This window comes from Aulostomus chinensis, chromosome 10 (genome assembly GCF_037954235.1).
Source record: "Aulostomus chinensis isolate RoL2024-O1b breed Wild chromosome 10, RoL_Achi_v1.0, whole genome shotgun sequence".
In the NCBI taxonomy this organism is placed as follows: Eukaryota; Metazoa; Chordata; class Actinopteri; order Syngnathiformes; family Aulostomidae; genus Aulostomus; species Aulostomus chinensis.
The window spans coordinates 19,267,254-19,288,980 of NC_141329.1; the positions used below are offsets into that span (position 1 = coordinate 19,267,254).

A 21,727-nucleotide genomic window follows, 5' to 3' on the forward strand; every position below is an offset into this window, starting at 1 on the left:
GCAACAGTACGACTATGGATCGATAACATTTTGAATTTTTTGTTTTTTGGGAATGGTTTATGATGTCATCAGCTTCACAATTTCTTTTTTTATTGTCAAAACAAAGTCAAAGTTTTCTATATCAAAGTACCTCAAGTGGTCCTACACACTAGATATGACTCACTATCATCTTTTGAGATCTAAAGTGGTATTACAAGTTGTGCTAGCTAGACATCTGCTTAAAACAAATAATTAATGTTTCTCTTGCTGCAGGTTGATGGACATGCAAGGGGAAAATACTGCCGGACACACTTGGCATTACCTCACCGATGGCTTGCACACAGACCTCTTACCTCATCATCATCACCATCATCTCTTCGCTAATCATCCTTCCAATTATGACCCAAACATGCACACAGAAATACACACACACCCTTCCTTCCATCTACAGTATGCACCTACTCCCTCGATTAGTCCACCAAAAGATCTGGCAAGTGAAAGCAAGTACACCCAGGCAGGTGATGTGGTCATTGATACAGGAAGGATGCATTTGTGATCAGCCCAGTCAGGGTCCTGTTTGGAAGCCTGTAGGGGTCACATTAATCATTGAGTCTGAGGTAGAATCACAATGACAGCAGCTGATAAGACTTGGAATATGTGTTAAAAACAAAGGTTACTGAACTCTTCCAGACATCCTTTCCAAAATACACATGCTCACATAGCAAGCTGCTTTTCGATCACAATATTTATGATGTTAGGAAGCCGTTAGAGCAGTCCAGAGAGGTGGAGTGACCTCATAGGGTTAGTACAGTAGAAATAACAGGCACACGGGGGAAAACCAAACAATAAGCATCAAGTAGGATCATAATCAGTTTATGATGAAGTTCTGTTTTAACCTTATTCTGATATACAATATGTGTGGCCATACAGGCCAAAGCTGGGAGCGTGTGTGTGTGTGTGTGTGTGTGTGTGTGTGTGAGTGAGTGAGTGAGTGAGTGAGTGAGAGAGAGAGAGAGAGAGAGAGAGAGAGAGAGAGAGAGAGAGAGAGAAAGAAATCATTTTAGAGACATCAACAGAGCAACTTGTGAGCTAAAAGCAAGGATGGCAACAAAATCCCTATATAACAACATTAGAACGCACGTGTTGTGCAGCTCTAATGTGTGCAGCTCTAATGTGTGCCATGTCTGCTAAGCTTACCATGTTAGCATATATTAAATAGCACTAAACGTACAGTACAGCTGTGGCTTAGGAGATCATTTGGTATGCTTATTTGGCCACAAACACAAATATTAAAGAGATTTTGATGCTGATGCTGCTTGAGGAAAAGCCTGAGGATCTCCAAAGTTATTAAAAGCTGTGAAACAAATGTGTTCCAAAAGTCAGTCAAATATTCCAGTCAACAGACTAACACTCACACAAACTGTTTGGCAAATGACTCATTTTTTTTTCTGTACCTTGAATTAAATACAGCATGTTAAACCTTCAAATTCTTGCCAAGCGGTTTATTAGTTAGTTGTAATCTTTTACTTCCTTCCATGTTGCCTTCATCCAGAGCTCCCTGCTCATTTGCAAGATACAAACTAAAGCAAACTACACATTTTTGTATGCTTGCTACCACGGATAGTCAGATTCAGCTGAGCCTTTATGTTTTCTATCAAAGCCAGGGCAACGAAAGAGACGGTCAGAGCAGAGAGGAACTCTTTAGTAATGAACTGCCTGGGAGTGGACTGAAAAGACAGCAAGCCTGGTGCATTGTGGTTGTTACTTTTTTAACAAACAGGAATACTACAGCTATTTTACTCGCTTCTCTATTGTCTTGTAGCATCAAAAATAATTGCACCTTTCTATCTGCTTAGATGAGAGAAAATTTCGGACTCTGGTCATTGCTTCCTAAATGAGCGTTTGAAATGTCAGCGTCTTCAAGTTATGGATCTGTTTATGGGTTTTCTAATGTCATGTGGTAGCTGAATTGATTCTTTCACCAGTACAAAGAAAACAACAACAACAAAAAAAAGTCCAATTGAATGTCACTGAAATTACAACAATCTGAATGCATTTGCTCAGGCTTTTGTGCGCACATTTGAAGCTAATATCAGAGCACTCTTTATCACTGAAAAGTAATCACACTCAACGCTCCTTTGGCAGGGACAGAACCGGTCGAATAATAACTCAAAGACACTCAGTTATGTCCTGACCAATGCTGCGCCAGCTGTCGATGACGCGCAATGTATTGCGTTATTATTATTAATTAGTTGCACCTGTGTTTAATTAGTTCAATTGTTTGACTATAAAATACAACTGCGGTCAAAATGCGAACCCTCAATTTGTGTACTCTGGGTTTCTGATGCAGACTGAAGCTCTACATCCTGTTTTTTAAACCAACGAACCCCGAAAAAACTGTGACAGTGGTGAGGTAATGTATATATTTTTGTTTTAGTTATTTACTTGGGTTATAAACTGAAGAAGAGAACTCTCTGTTTATATACTGCAATTAGTCTGTTCAAACCAATTGTCAGTTCCCATTATGAAACCTCTGACGTATGAGTATTTAAGTACTGTTGACCACACGCTGCCTCTCTTTTAGATCTGTGCAAAAAGGAAATTATGCATAAATGATCTGACACATGTCATGAGTTACGTACTTGTGTTGAACAAAAACAATGCAGGAGTTAGAATTTACAAGTGTTTGGGGTTTTTTTATTTCTTCAATATGCCAAAATTGCCTCTTCCAAACAATTTTTTTTCATCTTTTATTTGAATTGCTTTCAATCTGCAGCATTATAGATTGTTTTCTCTGCAAATTTTGAGCCTGGTAGCTCTGCGGTTTGGGTGAGTGACTGCATCTCCTGTACAGAAATAGTCAATTTCACTCCGACCCAACTCTGATTGTTTCCAGCCATGAACAAACACTGATAGTCTGAGCCTGCCATGGCTGGATAGGGCAGAAGTTTCCCAAAAAACAAGACATCAAAACAAAAGAATTATAGATCAGTCCTTCCCTCTGGGTGTCTGGTCGTCTGGCCCTGTCCCTTCGCCTCTAGCCTCACACTGGTCTAAAGCTGAGGATTAGAGTGGCTGGTGCAGACTTCGCTAATTCAAAACACAGCCCAGACATTTATGATGGCACGCCAATTTCAAATAAATTACTGCTTCAAAAAAAAAATCAACCTTGTTTCCCATCATAAAAATTCCTACATCCATTGCTCCACTTCTCATTCCTCCCAGCCCCACCTCTCACTCTCCCCTCTATTGGTGCCCCCTTCCCTACCCCCGCTACCCCTCCATCTATCCCTCCCTCGCTCTCTCAGACATGGGCAGGGTAGGATATCCCGACAAAGCCAGGCTGTACAAACACAGCTCTACCACAGGAAGAACTTCCAGCCCTGAGAGAGGAATTTCCCTTCAGAGCTCACACACTAATGCATACACACTTACACGCATGCTGGCGTACACGCAATACAACACACATAACTGTCTAAGATGTCACTGGCAGCCCAAAAAATCAAAGTACATCATTATAATTATCATTGTTATTATTATTATTACTCCTACAACTACTACTACCACTACTACTACTACTAATAACAATAACAATAATAATAATAATAATAATCCATCCATTTTCTGCTGCTTATCCTGATTAAGGGTCGCGGGGGGAATCAGATGCAACATTGTTCCACTCAAAGCAAACAAAGATGTCCCCTCCCTTGCTGTCAACAAAAAGGTGATCCCTTCTTTTTAGCATCCAATTTGTTGGATAAAAAAGAAAAAAGAGAACTTTTTTTCCCTTCTCCACCGATCAGATCTTGTTATTTTTCACTCACTCATTTTAATATTTGCTCATCAATTAGAGATTTGTCCTCTTTTTCCTTATTTCCTTTCCACATGACTGATGCTTCTCAAGCTTACAATATGATAATGAGATGCTTTCGCATTATCCATAATTATCCATTGATGTCGGTTATATTTATAACTCACCTGATAATATTATTTTCTTAGAAAAGCTTAAAATACATGAACTCCTACAATCAGATGCCAAACACTTATAAGAAATCAAGTGAAGCCTGTGTAATTAATTAAGTGTTCTTAAGCTTTCATGCCTGAATAAAACATCTGCACGCTCATTAAAATGTTATGCGCCTACAAGAAGGTAACAAACTGACAATTGCAGGAGCTGTGTGTATATGATGGGGAAAATTATATCAACGTTTCACGAAACTTTTCGTCATTCATAATCTGCGACTGCATTCCACACCTGTCAACTCTCACCCTTGGTATCAGAAGGCCAAGGCAATTACAGACTCACACACTCGCACAAACATGGTTGTCATGACACCAACTGCGCCTGAGTAGGATTGGATGGCTGATGCCTCACCTGCACTACAAATTAGAGTTGGAGGTAACCACAGTAACAATGCCATTTATATTCCAGCGGCAAATCTCTGAGTTTACGTCATGTCAAAACAGGTACAATGCAGATGAAAGTCTGAATGTTCATCATGTTACCTCTGTCGAAAAAGATGACAGGTCAAATTGATTTCCACTCATCTTTAGAATAAAGTACAATGTGATCCGTCCACTGAGACTCCATAACAGACCAACACCAAGCAGGTGCTTGTCAACATAATGATTGTGTTATTGATTGATTCTTTGCTCACAAGAATATAAAAATCAGTATCTGCGGATCAAAAAGTGGCAGCTGCAGAAGAAGCACAGTGTTAGAGTGGCTAGTTTATTTAAAAGTCACTGAGGATATTATTAAATGCTTGCCGTCGCCCAGCCCTCCGGTGCAACAATACACACACACATGCACAAACACACACACACACACACACACACACACACACACACACACACACACACACACACACACACTGATACAAACTGCACATGATGTGGAATAAGACCCCTGGTGCGCAGCCGCCCACCCCACCCTGCTCCCATGACCCTCTCTCTAATTACATGTCTCTGTTCCTGCATTATCATGGTCTCTTGTGTTTTTCTTTCATTCTGGATGTAATTTGCATCATACTTTCTCTCTCCACCCTCAACCCCTTGCTGTCTGCACACACCTGCCTCTCTCTCTCTCTCTCTCTCTCTCTCTCTCTCTCTCTCTCCACACTGCTGAAAGAAATACTCTGATAATTTTCAGGTTATGGAAAAATACTTCTAGTAAGTGTAGTGTTTACTTGTTGGCCTGTGCATATCTGCTGTACTTATCTTGACATTATAATCTTACATCCCATACTAAACTCTTGCGTTGTTCGTCTGTCCTGTTTCTCTCCTGTACCTGTGTGCTAATCTCAACGCTACATGACTCCATTAATACCCACGTTAATACAGCTCAAATTTGAAGGTCTCATAAAGTATTACCATAGTCATGATTCAGTTTCCTGTAATCCAATTGCATTGCACCTTCCAACCCTAGCAGCAGTTGAACGTCACACTGTTGACTAATTCACACTCACACAGCGATGGTGGAAGCTGCCATGCAAGGTCCATTTATGGGTATTTTTTCATGATAGTAACTGTTGCTTGTATGTAGTTGCTTAAAAAGTAAAAGTACAGTAAAACATGACCTCACATGGGAGTTACTTTTCACCCCTGTCTCTGTCTTGTCATTCTCTCCCTGTCTGTCGGTAACCCCCGCAGTGTTAATAAGATTAAAGTATGCAACTACTTCAAACGTTGTAGAACAACAGAGGCCTCTTGACACGACATGCGCCATCCTCCATGTCGCCCTGCCCCATCTCCATCCTGTATTCCCACCCCCGCCCCAATCACCGCCTGCTGCTTGTGATTCTCTCAACAACAGTAGGATGAAGCCACACAGACACCTCACCCTTAATATCTGCACCCCCACTAAAAACACCTGTGCCCTCATCTGACGTCATCCACAGTCCGTCCATTATCTCACCCTCACTTCCTGCTTCTTTATGCGGCCTCCTCTGCACAGTGCTCTTGTCAACTTTACCCTTTAACTCATTAATCTAACCTCCCCACCACCACCCACAAACCCACCCCTGCACTCACATCGCCCCTCACAACCTAGACCAACTGCCCTCATCCCACCCTCCTCCGGTCCAACTTCCGCAGGAAATTACCTTGTCTAGTCGCTCCACATCCTCGGCTGTAATATAGAAAAAGGCATTGCACGAGAGAAAATAGACCAAGTCATGGAGTGAGTAGGAAAGTGTGTGTTAACTGTATATGTGCGTTTGTTAGCGTGTCATCAGATTAGATTACAAACAAAGGTGAAAAAAGGGATTAATTAGATACATTACTGAACTTTTTCAAGAACTGGTTTTAGGGAAGAAGGGTGTTGGGGTATCGATGTTGTCTCACATTCACTTTTAGTTGTGTGTGTGTGTGTGTGTGTGTGTGTGTGTGTGTGTGTGTGTGTGTGTGTGTGTGTATAACAGAGAGTGAGAGAGTGGTGATGCACTAAGAAAAACGCTGCCTGGACCTCAAAGAAATAAGATCAATAATGAATATCTCGCCATCAGTTTTGATGTAGATGTCAATCAGATCAACCTCAAATAAAGAGACGAGAAACAAGGAGAGATATTGCAGACTGGATGCTTGACTTTGTTGAAATAAAGTAAGACAAATAAATTCAGACAATCTGCTAGTGATTTTTCCCGACATATTCAAAAGGCTGTAAAATTAATATAAGAATAAGAATCATTTAAAGTTGTTTTGTAGGTGTTACAAATTCATTCCAGCTTTCTAGATTTCACTAAAATCAACAAACAGGTCATTTGAATATTTCTAGTTGTGAATTGAAAAGGTTTAGCAAAATCAAATCCATGAAATGAAATCAACTGCCTGTACTTGAAGCATTTTTTATCGTAAACGTAGAACCTGTAATGAGCAGACGTGTTACGGTTCCATTCATACAGTCGTCATTTGTCTAAAATGCGATCCCACACGTGCAGGTGTTTTCCTGTATGCCTCATGCTGAGCTTCATTGACACCTCTAACACTCTTCTGACAATGAACCTTATGATGTTACACCTTTGAAGAAGTGCAGGACACTCCTGTTCTAATGAAGGCGATGGCTCGCAGGCAGGCACACACAAAAAGACAAAGTGAGAAGACTGAATACTGTAGCTCAAGGCTGTTTTTCTCCTACAGTGTTTGTATTTTTTGTTTTTTTGTTTTTTTTGTCATTTTATTAGCGCAGGTGTTTGGTGACATTACGTAATTTCCTGCACACCTCCAGAATCTTCAACCTGAGCAGACGCCTGTCTTTCCAAACGAGGTCGGTCACCATACTTTAAGGGAAAACACAAAGACTCTGAATCTGTTGTTTTTGAAGTCGAGTCTGCACCTTGACATTCTCTGTTGGGAGGAAAAACCAGCGAAGTGACCAAAAAAAATTCAAGAGAAGGAGCAAGAAGGCAAGAGGAGAAATGAGCTAGTGTTGTCCTGTGATGGCATGACAACCTAAAATGGTGATTTTCATTTTAAATATAGAGCAATGTGGCACAGCCTGAGAAGTCGGTTTCGTTTTAAACTTGACAATGTTCATAAAAAGCTTGGACGGATCAATGATTTAGACTCAGGACAAAGTTTGAACTGGGCTTTAGAGTTCAACTATAACTCTTGTCACATTAAACAAAACTGACTGTTTGATTGATAGATTTCCATAAACCAATAATCCATAAAGAGCATCACATAGCTTGCCAGTGATCGGCCATGACATTTGTAGAATAGTAATAAACCAATGAGATGGACAGAATGAGAGCAGGGGCCAATGATGCTCGTCAGACATACTGAAGGAAAGAACAATGTAGGGCAATTTCACAATGTAAAAGCTCAAAAATATTTGCGGTTGCTGTTGTCAAACTCCAAACGACAGAGAGAAAAAGAGGATTTATGACAGTTCCACTGAACCTCTCCCTGCTCTGTCTAATCCACAGGGACAAGATGTCGCTCAACATCACCGGAGGGCAATGAGAACAAAAGGGTTATGACGAAGGATTTGAAGCATGTTTGTGTGGGAGAGAGATGATAGACTGTGGAAGAAGGAGGGTGAGAAACTATGAGAAGACAAATAGATCAATGTTGGTGAAAGGAAACTATTTACTGTAATTATACCTGCGATCTACACTCACTGACACACAATGACCACCGACAGACACACTGTCATTTCACCATGTAAGTCTGGTTTCTTTGCCTCTTTTCACGTGTAACAAAGAGACCCCGACACTCAATCCAATTTGCACACAAATTAAATCATTAAAACACGTTTCCCTCGAGACGATTACCCCTGAGTTATTAACTTATCTCCAAAAAACACAAGCTCCAAATCCCAAGGGAATTAACCTTCTCTGTGTTTTGTGTGTGTTTTGCTTGATGAATTCAGGATCCGTGTGTTTGAGTGTGTCTATAAAGGGAAACATACTTAACGCACATTATAAGGACTATAAGTGCGTGTCTGTGCCCACACAAGTACGTGTGTGTGTGTGTGTGTGTGTGTGTGTGTGTGCGCTAACGATGCACACGAGTATCGGCGTACACACAGGTATGCGAGGGAGCGTAGGAGAGTCTATTAAGGGACAAAAGAGAGGAGAACACAAACGACAGAGTGAAAGAGAGACTCACAAGGGAAAGAAAGCTCCAACTATGCCCCTCTCTTTTCGCTTCCCTCCACTGACTTCCCCTGCTCAGCTCCCACACAGCAGGAATGCATAGGATCACAACGCCTCGTGTATGCTGGTCCAACCTCTCCTGTTCAGTTTCATTGGATAAAAGTAAATTTGCTCAGATAGTGTGATTAAAGGTGCAAGTACCTGCTTATCATCAGCATGTCAAGCTGGTATTTGTGGGATTGGGAGCCACCCGAAAGACGGATGGTTTTCTAAAAAATATGCCTAAAGAATCACAGCAGAGTAAAGCAGACAAAGACTAATGAGAAGACTCAGCCAACAGCAGCTATCTGAGAATATTTGCATGAGGGCTGCACTTTGCATGTTGAGCTTTGTCACATCTCCTGCCTTCATGAAAGGAGGAAGCTCTTTATGTACCTTAGATGCAAGCTACACATGTCACAACACCCAGGAAAGACAAGAAACACATTTTCCTCATTCACTCTACAACTCCTGGTGTTGTTTTGTGCATTTTGGTTTGGATATTTATTATGCCTCTAACTCTTTTCCTGCTGAATTAAATTACTTTTGTGTTGCTCAAATGATCACAAATGACATCAAAGAAAACAAATAAGTGCGTCCGTCCGAAAACAATATCCCGATTAGTCTTCAGTGCTCACAGCTGAAGCACTTTTGCGCTTCCTGTGGGTTTTTCCTTAAGTCTGAATTCTTGCTTGTGTTGTACGTCGCTTTGGACGAAAGCGTCTGCTAAATGAAATTGTAGAATTGTCTTGTTCTCAACAATTACAGGCACTGCAGAGTGCAATTTTGATATGAAGAAACCACAACAGAAAAATTCAAGCTACAAGCAGCATGGATTGAGCTCCTCATACTTTCATGCGTATTGGGATGTGGGGCAGTTATAGTGTCATGGCGGAAAAATTCAATTTCATAACCCTCGAAACAGTTGCACCATTTTACAAACTGTCTTACGTTTCTATTATTCATAGATTTGTCTGATTTTCATAATTTCATGTAGTGTATCCATTATGCTCCCTTGTGTTCCATCCATCCATCCATTGTCTTCCGCTTATTACTGTTAAGGGGCTGGATCCTATCCCAGCGACTACGGGCGAGAGGCGGGGTTCACCCTGGACAGGTCACCAGTCAATCACAGGGCCAACACATAGAGACAGACAACCATTCACACTCACATTCATACCTACGGTCAATTTAGAGCAGGGGTGTCCAAACTGGTCCAGTACGGGCCGGTGTGGCTGCAGGTTTTCATGCCACCCGAGCAAAAGCAACACCAAATTCTACTTAGATCAACTAAGCTGTGTCCAAACAGCCCATTTGTTCGATCAAGTGTTGCTTTTGCTTGGTTGGAATGAAAACCTGCAGCCACACCGGCCCGTACTGGACCAGTTTGGACACCCCTGATTTAGAGTATCAATCAGCCGCCTCGTCAATCAGCCAGTCCCCAATTGCATGTCTTTGGATGGTGGGAAGAAGCTGGAGTACCCGGAGAGAACCCACACAGGCACAGGGAGAACATGCAGACTCCACACAGAAAGATCTTATGCTCGAGCCGGGACTCGAACTCGGAACCTCCTTGCTGTGAGGCGACAGCACTAACCACTGCACCACCGTGCCGCCCCCTTGTGTTCCAAGTAAAGGAAATACGTTTCTTTACAAACAGATACAAATGCCACCAAAAATTTTTTTGTTTTTCACCCCCTGGTTTTTTAGAAATTAGAAATTACACAGCAAAGCCAACAATAGCCTGTAAGCTAACTTAATGCCTGTTAGCTTGACTTTGCTGACAATCTATTTGGGGTCTCAAAAAAAATTCAATGTTTTCAGCATACTCAAGGAAAATACCAGACTTAAAAGAAGGCAGAGATTTAAAAAAAACATTGGAAACCACTGAGGTTCCCGTAGGAATGAATGGACTTCCATTTGACTCGCATAAGTTCACATGTGGGCAGCACAGTGGTGCAGTGCTTAGCACTGTCGCCTCACAGCAAGGGTTCGAGCCACGGCTGGAGCACAGGATCTTTCTGTGTGAGTCTCCATGTTCTCCCTGTTCCTGTGTGGGTTCTCTCTGGTACTCCAGCTTCCTCCCACAGTCCAAAGACATCAAGAGTGGACGAGGCTGATTGATACTCTAAATTGACTGTAGGTGTGACTGTGAGTGTGAATGGTTGTCTGTCTCTATGTATTGGCCCTGTGATGGACTGGTGACCTGTCCAGGGTGAACCCCGCCTTTCGCCCAAAAGCCGCTGGGATAGGCTCCAGCCCCCCCCCCCCCCCCCCCCCCACAACCCTTAACAGGATAAGTAGTAGAAAATGGATGGGTGGAAGTTACGACACCTTTGCCCAAATATGAGGTTAATATTGAAAATGTAAAATATTTATACTGTAGGTATATTCAGGCCGTGACTCTTATCAACTGTGTTAAACTTCGAAAGGATCTGACCGTGTGGAGTTGGGTCATCACAATTTTCATGGTTAAACTTCCAAATTGAACACCCCATTGTGCTAATGCAAAAAAAAACAAAAACAAAAACAACAAATCAAGGGTTCATCTATTGTCATTGGGGCCCTCAAAAGCCAAATATGGTTCTTTCATCAGAACAGACAGAAATGGCCCTCAGTCAGTGAACCTGATCTCGAATGAGTTAACACTTGACATGAGGATTATAAATGGAGGGGACTTCATCTCCATGGCAGGCGAATTCTATAGCACCTATCATATTATCATTTGTCAGAAGTTGTCATAACAACAGAGCAGGTATTAACTAGACCTTGATGAACTCGTTCTGAGAGACAAAAGGTCAGGAAACATCAGATTCTGGCCCCGTGATGGAAGGACGGTCGTGGTCTTCTTTCTGCTTCTATACGTTCGTCTCTGAACTCTCAACTTACACCCACGTCACCTTTTCATTCACTCTCCTGGCTCATTCACTTTTTTGTTACCTCGTACGTCAGATAACCTTCAGCAAAAGCGCTCTGCCTTTGTTGTCCAAATATATTTAGCGGTAAAACGACCAAAGGAGGGGTAGATTTAAGATATGATAATGCAGTAATGAAGTCTTTGGATGTTTCCCATCTCTGTGGAGGCAAAAAAGCCCCAAAAAAACCCACTGAGTCATAAGGCTGGGGTCAGAATGACGCTTCATCCTTCAGACGATCTGTGAGATTACCGGTGAGCCAGAGGCAAAGCAAAATCTGGATTTAACATCTGAAAACAGTCAAGTACGACGGCTGTGAAATGTTATTACAATGTCCTCTGCTGTCTAAGTCCTCATATGAGTTAAGGACCACATGATTTGCCTGCGCTTTTCCTAATGAGACACCAAGCAAATGCTGCTTTGATGAATGTCCATCATATCAAATATACAAAACACTGTGACATTTAGGGGATGATGAGACATTTTGAGAAATGATTGTTCGTTTAGGGTGAGGAGACACCACTCATGCTCACGTATAAAGCATAAAAGATTAAAGACAGATTGAAAACAAACGAGTAAAGCTAGATAATTGATACATATTGCCCAAATTCTCTTAAAACCATCTAATTTTACAGTTTGTTTGGATCAAACTGACGAAATTCAACATAGTGCAGATGAACGTTAATTTAACTTGAGATGGTAGAGACATTTGCAAACTTTCCTGTTTGAAAAACTGCCCCCTTTCTTCACGCGTTATGGTATCGATTTATGTTCATCTACACTGTATATTCTGTGACATTTACCTGTTTGAGCCTTATGGGTTTTCTTTAAATTAAAATGTTACACTATCAATTAATGGAGACATTTTCGGGTTTTACTTATTGAAGTCAGAACAACAATATCTGATAATGTTCAACTCTTCTTGCCTCACGAATACCAATATTATCTGTTGATACTGTCGTGACTGATGGTCCTCTACCCTGAGAAAATGTACTGGAAATGTTGTGTGTTGTTACTCATACTTGATATTCATTCTCTTATCAAGGATTTATGTGTGAAATATTCTTGTATAACTGGTTATACACGCTGTCTGGTGAAAAGTGAAGCAATCACAACACAGAATTACTGACAGAAATCTTGATAATGCTAGGGAGAAAATAAACTAAACTATGAATTGCAGCAACATGCACTTCAGTATTAACGCACACACACACACACACACACACACACACACACACACACACACACACACACACATCCTTGTACTTATATTTTTGTGAGGACTTTCATTGACGTAATGAATTCCTGAGCCCCTCACCCTAAACCTAACCATCTCAACTGACTGCCTGACCCTATCCTTGACCCTAAACCTAACCAGAACCTGATTCTAACCTCGACCCTAAAACCAAGTCTTGAACTTCAAACGGCCCTTTGAAGGTGTGAGGACCGTCTAAAATGTCCTCACTTTCCAAAAATGTCCTCACTCTGTTGATTAAATACATATTCTAGTCCTTAATATGTAGCAAGTACAAGAACACACACACACACACACACACACACACACACACACACACACACACACACACACACACACACACACACACACACACACACACACTTCCCTGGAAATATTAGTGTGAGAAAGAATGAACAAGTGCAGGAGAGCAGCGGACAGAAAGAGCTCCCCTTTCCTCATGACTATGTTCACCTGTTCATCCTCTCACCTGAGGCAGGCAGATCACTCTCCTGCCTGAGCTACCCCCCCCCATCCTCCTCGCCAGAGATACCCAGATAAAGCCAGTCATTCAGCCAAAATGCACTGATGCTGCCACTGTCTCTACTTCCTCTCCCCTGCAGCCGAGACAGCCCCAGGCCCAACCCTGAAACCGATCTAGATAGACTTTCTTAGACACCATCCTGATGCACAGCAGGAAATAAGAAACACAAGGAAAGTTTAAAGTGTGACACACACACGCACACGCACACGCACACGCACGCACACACACACACACACACACACACACACATGCAAACAACAACAACAACAACAATGTTCTACACAGTTGGCTTAGGTTTTTTTCTCCCTGATTAGTATCAGCCCATTTAGCTGTTAGTCTCGGTCCCAGAGCCAATTATCTTCCCTTATCGGTGCAGTTTGCTTTTGTGTGTGATTGTGCGCCTGTATTTGTTTGTGAGAGAGAGAGAGGCATGTGTGTGTACAAGCAGGTCAGCGTGGAAACATTAGGGATGTTGTGTCATGCTATGTGTGTAAATGGGCCTCAGCTAGGGTTTTCAACTCTCTAAGATGCATGATTACAACACAATATGATCAAACTTAGAACCACAAGGCCTCCTGTTCCCTTTTCTCTAATACTTTCATTATTACAAGTAAGTCATCCTTGCTGGGAGCAATCAACGTCAAACAAAGACAGCAAGAAAAGGCATTCCTCTCACTGGCAGAGCTAAACGAAGACACAAAATGTTAGTACAGAAATCCACAGATAAACTGTGTCCTTGCCAAGTCATTTTAAAAGGATTAATTCCGGCTCAGACTTGATTGATAAACAAGCAATAATTGCTGAAATGTTGAATCCAGGAAAGAGGCTTCTAATGGTTCATGATGGACTTGGAGACTACAGTGATGGGAGGAAATAAGAAGGACTGCCAAGTTAGAAAATGTTTGCCTATCTATGTAAACAATTCAGGGCTCAAAGCAAAGAAATTAAACAACTTTTGGAAGAAACATATGTGTCAAGTATCATGTGAAGGATTACTGTGTTGCATCATCCATTAAGAGGACCTACAAGCCCTATTTTGTTTGGCTTTACTTCCTTAAAGGCCTCTAACTTTTTCCTACTTAATGATATTTGTGCTTTTTTTAGCATCTCTTTGCACTACTGGAGATAAAACAGGAGGAAGAACAGAGAAGGTTATAGGTGATCAGAGGGAGGAGAAAGGTGGATTGATTATCAGTGTCTTTCTTGGCCACACTTTCCTACTGTTGCGCTAATGGCTAATACACTATTAGCTAAGAGCAAAAAGTTCCCAATGGATGAGAGAGTCAGGAGGAGACAAACAACTTGCTGGGTACTTGAACAGCTACAACAGCTACATAATATATTTTGCACGAGTTTAACAATGTCGTGTACAAGCATCAGAATGTCAGAGAAATGTCAGCGATGTCACTGTATTATTACTATGTGATACTTAAGGTGGGAAATGAAGATTGAGGAACATCTCATGATCATTTGATTTTGTGATTATTCTCTGTATCAATTTATTATAACATGACACCTCAAATACTACGACCCTTTGACAGAAATTGTGGCCCAAACACAAGCTTGGAACCATTTGACAGAAGAGTCTCTTGTCTCTCAGACTATTCAATCAGAAGGATTTCTTGATACTCAGAGATTGTAAAATATGCAATATTTCAACAATGAAATTAGAGAATAATCCTGTGCTGGTTCTCTATGGCCTGTCCTAGCTAATGCTCCAGGGCTACACTTAAGGCAGTTGTGGTTTGAGCTACTTGCTAACATCATGTTAATATGTTCCAGATGACAATGCTGTTGTGCTGATGATGTAGCACAAAATATCACATAGAGCTGTCTGGTGACAAGAACACATATTTCGCTGATATCTAGTCAGTCTTTTAACCCTGGTAATATCATAAATGTGTGATATCTACAAGCTGCTGATATTATCAAAGGCAGGAACAGAAACCTATCATTTCCATCCCTCAAGCCATGCCCTTAATGAAAATAAATTGGAAAAAAATTAACAATTTACCGTCGTGATAACAGAAATGTAATTTCTCATCACAAGGCCTTGGTAAATTTCCTCTCAATAGGACTCCTAATCTCTATGTTGGGCCAAATTTGGTCCTTTTGCCCATGGGGTAATGTTTTAATAGACTCCAGAGATGACGGCAAAAACCGTGACTGGTAATTTGTACTGGTAGATATTTGGCAATAACCCTTCTACCACAGAGCAGCATTCGTGGCAGGATATCCAGCAAATCGAGGCTGGATTGTTATGTCACCTTGTAATTCTCCTGTGAGCTTGTGTCCAGTTTGCAAATCCTTCTACAAGGTATCAGGATTTGAGCAGACATGGAAGAGGAGAGTTGAATTTGAAACTCTGAGAAGAAGGAGGAACTTGCTCGTATGCATTTGGTTTTGTTTGTATGGACGTTATGGATAAAAGAAGACAAACCCCAAGGGTGACGGTGAGAGTTTTTTTTTTGTTGTTGTTGTTTTTAAACAATTTTTATATTAACTTTAAAGACATGATGTGGTAGATACCTCTACTATGACACAAATTAGGAATGCAAGATAATATCAGTCAACAGGCTATTTCTCTCTGTCTTCTTCTCTGCAGATGCAATTACAGATGACAGCGTTCAACAGTGCAGCGGCTTCTCAGCCACAGGCGTCTGGTGTACTTCTGTCCAGCCATTTTTTATAACGCTTATCTGTTGGGGGGGCTGGAGCCAATCCCAGCTGATATTGAGTGAGATGGTGTACTACTAGTCAAATGACATTACACTAAGTTCAGTTCATTGCAGACGATGAGGAAACAATGCAGTGAATAAGTGATTTAAGGGCTCTTCTAAATCTTTTGGAAATAAATACATTGGGTTTTTTTTCCAAATTCACATCTGCAATACATGTGTGTTTTTTAGTATGTATATGCATGTAAATGTATTTTAGGTGACCATTTTGAAGTCGAAATCAACTCTAAATAATCTGTAGTGCTATGCATCAGCAAGTCTGTCTGACAGGGAATTTCCTCCACAGATGAATCAGCCTGTCCTCCATCCTCCTGTACTGCCATTAGTTCACAGACAAGGAATGAAAAGAGGTTTATAAGTCTTAACTCTGCCTTTTGGTGTTATTGCGATTCCACACAAGCCTCAGATTGAGTGTGTTGTTGTACTTGAAGCTTAGCTTGTTCCCTTGGTAACCAGACTGCTAACCAGCTCTTCCACTGTACTTACTGGCCAGGCGTATTTGAAGGGAATGACAATGAGTCCATTAGTCCCATCCTCTCCTCCTCCTCCTCCATCATGACCTCGGCGGCGGAGCGAATGAGAATTTCCTCCCAAGATCCCCGTTGTGCCTGACCCAAAGGTGCAGGGTCCAGTTGAGGAAACCCGGGCCTGGTACTCCTTAAGGCACACGTGAAATAAAGTGTCACACTGGTCCTGTAAGGAACATCGCTGCCCCCCATTGGCCAGGAGGTCGCAGCAGTCCCCGTTCTGCAGAAGTCCGTTTGGGTTCTGGAAGTGACGGATCTGGAGTTCAAACATCCCAACAGCACACACCATCTGTGTGGAGAGGGAGAGAGGGGGATTAGTGATGGGTACACTTTCTTCTTCCATGACGTGACTTTAAAAGCTTGATATGTAATTTCTGATGTCAAAGGTCTCTCAGTCAAAACTGAAAAACTGTTGATGTTGAAATACACCAGAAAAAGTTGTATTCAAGAGATATATATTCAACCAAGTTTACTTCTGTTATTTAATTTCATTTTAATAAAACCGCAGCAGGTGATGTTAGCTGGAGAAACGCAAAGTTGCTAACTTACTATTAGTTATGCCCACAATGTCGGCCTTAAAGCTAATGCAGCAAATATAATCTTGGAGTAACCTAGAAGTGTTATTAATGGTCAAAACCATCCACCCATTTCCTTCCGCTTATGCTGTTAAGGGTCGCAGGGGGGCTGGAGCCTATCCCAGCAGCTACGGGTGAGAGGCAGGGTTCACCCTGAACGGGTCACCAGTCCATAACAGGGCCAACACATAGAGACAGACAACCATTCACACTCACAGTCATACCTACGGTCAATTTAGAGTATCAATCAGCCTCGTCCCCTCTTGATGTCTTTGGACTGTGGGAGGAAGCTGGAGTACCAGAGAGAACCCACACAGACACAGGCAGAACATGGAGACTCCACACAGAAAGATCCTGTGCCCGAGCCGGAACTCGAACCCGGAACCTTCTTGCTGTGAAGCAACAGTGCTAACCACTGCACCACCGTGCCGCCTTAATGGTCAAAACAAAAATGGCATTTGAATTACTTAAAGATGATCCAACAAAAGCCCCTGTTTCTTGGATCACTTTGAATTTCCCATGGTTTAAATAAAATATCGATAATAATATCCTGTAAGTACATGGCTCAACAAAACATTAGCTAAATCTGGTTGTTTGTAGTAATTACACAGTGAAATCTTATGTCTTTATCTTTAAAGTAGAGGAAGTGTACTTTCTCCTTCACGACCTTTGCCTAAACTGGTATATTCTGGAAGTATTACTCCTAATCTGCAATCACCTTTCACCTGTTTTTTTTTTATTTACTGCTTCGCGTTAAGTACTGTAATGTAAACAAAAGCTTTCAAATGTAGAAATGTTCCTTTTTTTTAAAGTGTCAATCATCTCAAATGACTTTTTTTTATGTCTGTAGCTGCATGAAATGCCTGGAAACTTTCCAACTTTGATTCAATTAAACGATAAGTGACCACACCTGCTTTGAAGTCACTCTGTAACATGGACAGTTTCACTTAAGTTGAGTCCGTTCAAAATAACAGGAGCCAGGAGATGATGGGATATAAGGAAGTGCACTCCGTCACCTTGTGCATAGTGGTTTATGGCTTTTTCGCTGTTTAAAATGAATGAATCAATTAATTCTAGATGAAAACAAATGGATTCGTTCTGGATGCTGTTATTATTATCTTTAACTATCCTTTTTGAGGGAAAGTTGCAAACTGTGTAAAAACACACATCTGCTCTCACTTCCTTTAGTACAAACATCTTTTCTGATCAACTTCTACTTTAGTGAAAGATACAAACAGTGAACAAAGTGATAAAACAAATGAATAAACTTTCATTCAAGACTTTATGTCCCCTGAACATTACTGTCCAGCTCACTCGGGGAATCATCAGCCAGTGAGCGAGAACAATAGACAGACATAACTTTGACTCCCACAACTTCGATTAACTTCTAGAAAAAAATAGCAGGAAAATCAACATTTCTCTTCCACTCTGGTGCCCCTGCAATATAATCCTGATTATCTCCACATCTATCACCTCTTCCTTTTATTTACCGCTACCCTCTTTCTTTCCTTATGTCTTTCTTTTCTCATCTGATGTTGTCACTACCACTCCCTGCTGAGCCTCACTCTCTTCCCAGGGGACAGTGACACTGAAACAGCTCACACTCTTTTCCTCCTCCCCCCTTTCTTTCTGTCTGGGAACAAGCTCCAGTCATTTCTCTTTCTCTGGCTATCAGCTCTTTTCTGCATTGTTACCAGGCTCCTTTTCATCTGCCTCCTTTTCTTTCTTGCCCCTGTTTAGAGATGGGCGGAGAAGACACACACACACACACACACACAGACACACACACACACACACACACACACACACACACACACACACACACACACACACACACACACACACACACACTAGAGTTAACAAGACCCCCTGAGAGTTTCGGAGCGCTGGGGTCAGGTATGCATGCATTTGTGTGGGTGTGAGTGGGGGGCTCCTGTCTATTTGACACTGTAGCAGGACAAAACAATCCTTTTGCCTTCTTCCAGTGACACCAAACACAAAAATAAAGCCACTGCCATCTAAGTTCGGCAACACTGATGAATAAATCAGAATAATTTACAGCTCTGTAAACTAATGATAGCTCATTGAGTCCAACAGTCGGAATCATGCCCCCTGCCCCTCCCCTGTAGTGTTGTGCAATCAATCATGAGAAAACAAGCTGAAATATTAACCCACATCACAAGTCTTAACCAAGCTGCCAGATCTGCTGAGCCCTAAACCAGAATCTCAGAAGTCCCATTGTTACCAGTGGCATGTCCCTCTTTTGCCCCCATCCCCTGAGTTGAGGGGGTGGGAAGGTAAACTCCCCTAGATCAAAAGGCTTGTGGAGATACAGTGGCGCTCATCACTCTACATCCTCCTTTCTTCCTCTCCTCCTCTCTGTGCCTGAATCATTCCCCGCATACCAGTGTTTCAGCGCTCCATCTGACCAGACAAGAGACCCAGCCACGGCTCGGACCGGCTACAGTCCAGCTTTGGCAGTTAAAGGCTCACTACACACTAAACTAACAAAAGAATGCAAACACTTGCATTCACAGCTCAGTATCCTGTTTAACTGCGCAAGGGCAGGTGAGACCTGCTAACTGTTAGAAGCTGTTACAGCTGTTGAACAGAACCACGTGCTGCTTAAAGCAACAATATTGTTGACTGAAAATTTCAAATGTGATTTTTGAAGCAGTTTAAACACAATTGAGTTTCACAGCCGGTATCTTGAGACCTCCGCAAAGAACACTGAAACATCTGGACATGGCAATTAAACTATGGGAGAAAAAGAAGCCATTGTTAAGTTTTTGCATGGACCTCCCTTCATTGCCACAGTGTAATTTGACTCATTTCTGCTAGGTTCTTAAAGTGATAATCGTTTGCTTTGTCTGATTGTTTGTTTTAATTCTATTACACATTTAATGATTTTTTTAAAGTATTTTTTGAGTGCAAAAAAAAAAGGGTGTTGTAAAATTTAAAACAAACTTGGAAGAAGTGATTTAACATTTTGATTGCAATGAAGTGTAACTTTCCGATCTGTGAATAACCAACAGCAGTGAGGGACTCTGGGTTAATAAAGGAGGACAACATGCATTAGGTTTTGACATCTGGACAATGAAGAAGCTTCTCTTTTGAGTGTTCAAACACGTCTGGACACCTCCTGATGATCTCCTGTCATCTGCATTAGAAACGGTTTAGTGGAGGCATCAGATCTGGAGGGTTTCACACTGCAGTGCAGCGAGAGAGTGGAGGGAGTGGAGTGTGTTGTTCCTTGGCTGTGAAGGGGGCTGCAGAGGTGCAGGGAGAGACATGCAGAGCTACCCGAACGTTCAACATTCACACGCCCCGGAGTTCGGCTGTGGCCCCGGGGCTTCACACACACCCCAGATGCTGGATGTGAAATCAGTGTTTAGAAAAAACACACACAAACACGTGTGTGTGTGTGTGTGTGTGTGTGTGTGTGTGTGTGTGTGTGTGTGTGTGTGTGTGTGTGTGTGTGCATGGAGCTCTTCTGGGCCTACTGTCACACATCACAGGCATCCTGATGAGCAGCTTCATATCCTGACAGCTGACAGAGTGGAAAGTAAGCATTTTATATATATATATATACACACACACACACATTTATATGTGTGTGTGTGTGTGTGTGTGTGTGTGTGTGTGTGTGTGAAATGAATGCCATTATTATTGTTGCAGTGATGAAGCCATCAAGAATCCATGCGTGTTCCGTGTAACATGTAACGCAAAAGGACTGAATTAAATCCATGAGGTTTCATGCAGATGGGGAGGAAGCAAACAAAACATGTGCATGTTTTACATATCAGGCAATGCTGCTGAAGATGCGTGCAAAGAAATGCAGGTGCTCATGTGGAAATGAGGGATGAGGGAGTGCAGTGGCCATCATCACTCTGAGGAGGAGGCATCAAGGTGCCTCAGTAAGATTTGAAAGTTAATATCTACAACATTAATTACACGCACATTGATTTCCTATGTTTTCTCCCTAGTGTTTGTGAGGCATACATACATGCATAATTAAAAGATTTAATATTTGTGTGAGTAATTCAAACAGATTAAATTGAGCTTTATTGTTCTAGAACACATTTTGTAGTGATGTTTGCATCTACGCTGTTAAAACAGGATTACTGTGGTGGCGTGAGATACAGACACCAGAGGGCTGGAACAACAGGTGGGCACAGCGCCATGTAGAGCCGAGAATGAGGGAATGAGGGCAGCACAAAGGAGAACTGGACAGTGAGTGAATATTGACTGTTGTCGTACAGCATTGATAGAAAATACAGGCGAAATCACCGAGGAAGAAAAAAAAGTCTGTTTATGTGCTGCTTGAAATAAAACAGTCGGTGGCTTACCTGCGGCTGTATCGTCAGCGCAACCAGAAGAACCACAGTCCGCTGCAGGTGGAGGTGTCCCCTCATGTCTGGCTTCCCGGTGATCTTTACACTCCCGACTCTGGGATCGAGCGGAGTTATCCTGTGCGCTCTTGTGCTCTCCATCCCTGCGTCAAGGGATTGGGGACAGTGGAGTGCGCTTCGTCGGTGGTGTCCCCCTCCTCCTCCTCCCTCCAATCCCAATCCGTCCG

The 21,727-nt window shown here is 41.9% G+C and overlaps 1 protein-coding gene across 1 annotated transcript in view; it reads right to left on the reverse strand.

Moving 5' to 3' along the window:
- The window catches only part of LOC147254750 (uncharacterized), a 46,151-nt gene extending 24,424 nt beyond the window's left edge, over window positions 1-21,727 (reverse strand). Inside the window, exons 1-2 of the mRNA XM_086215194.1 lie at window positions 21,498-21,727; window positions 16,533-16,862 (exon numbers count right to left, since the gene is read on the reverse strand). Coding sequence (XP_086071320.1) covers window positions 16,533-16,862; window positions 21,498-21,641 — 474 coding nt within the window. The 5' untranslated portion in view covers window positions 21,642-21,727. The remainder of the gene's footprint in view (window positions 1-16,532; window positions 16,863-21,497) is intronic.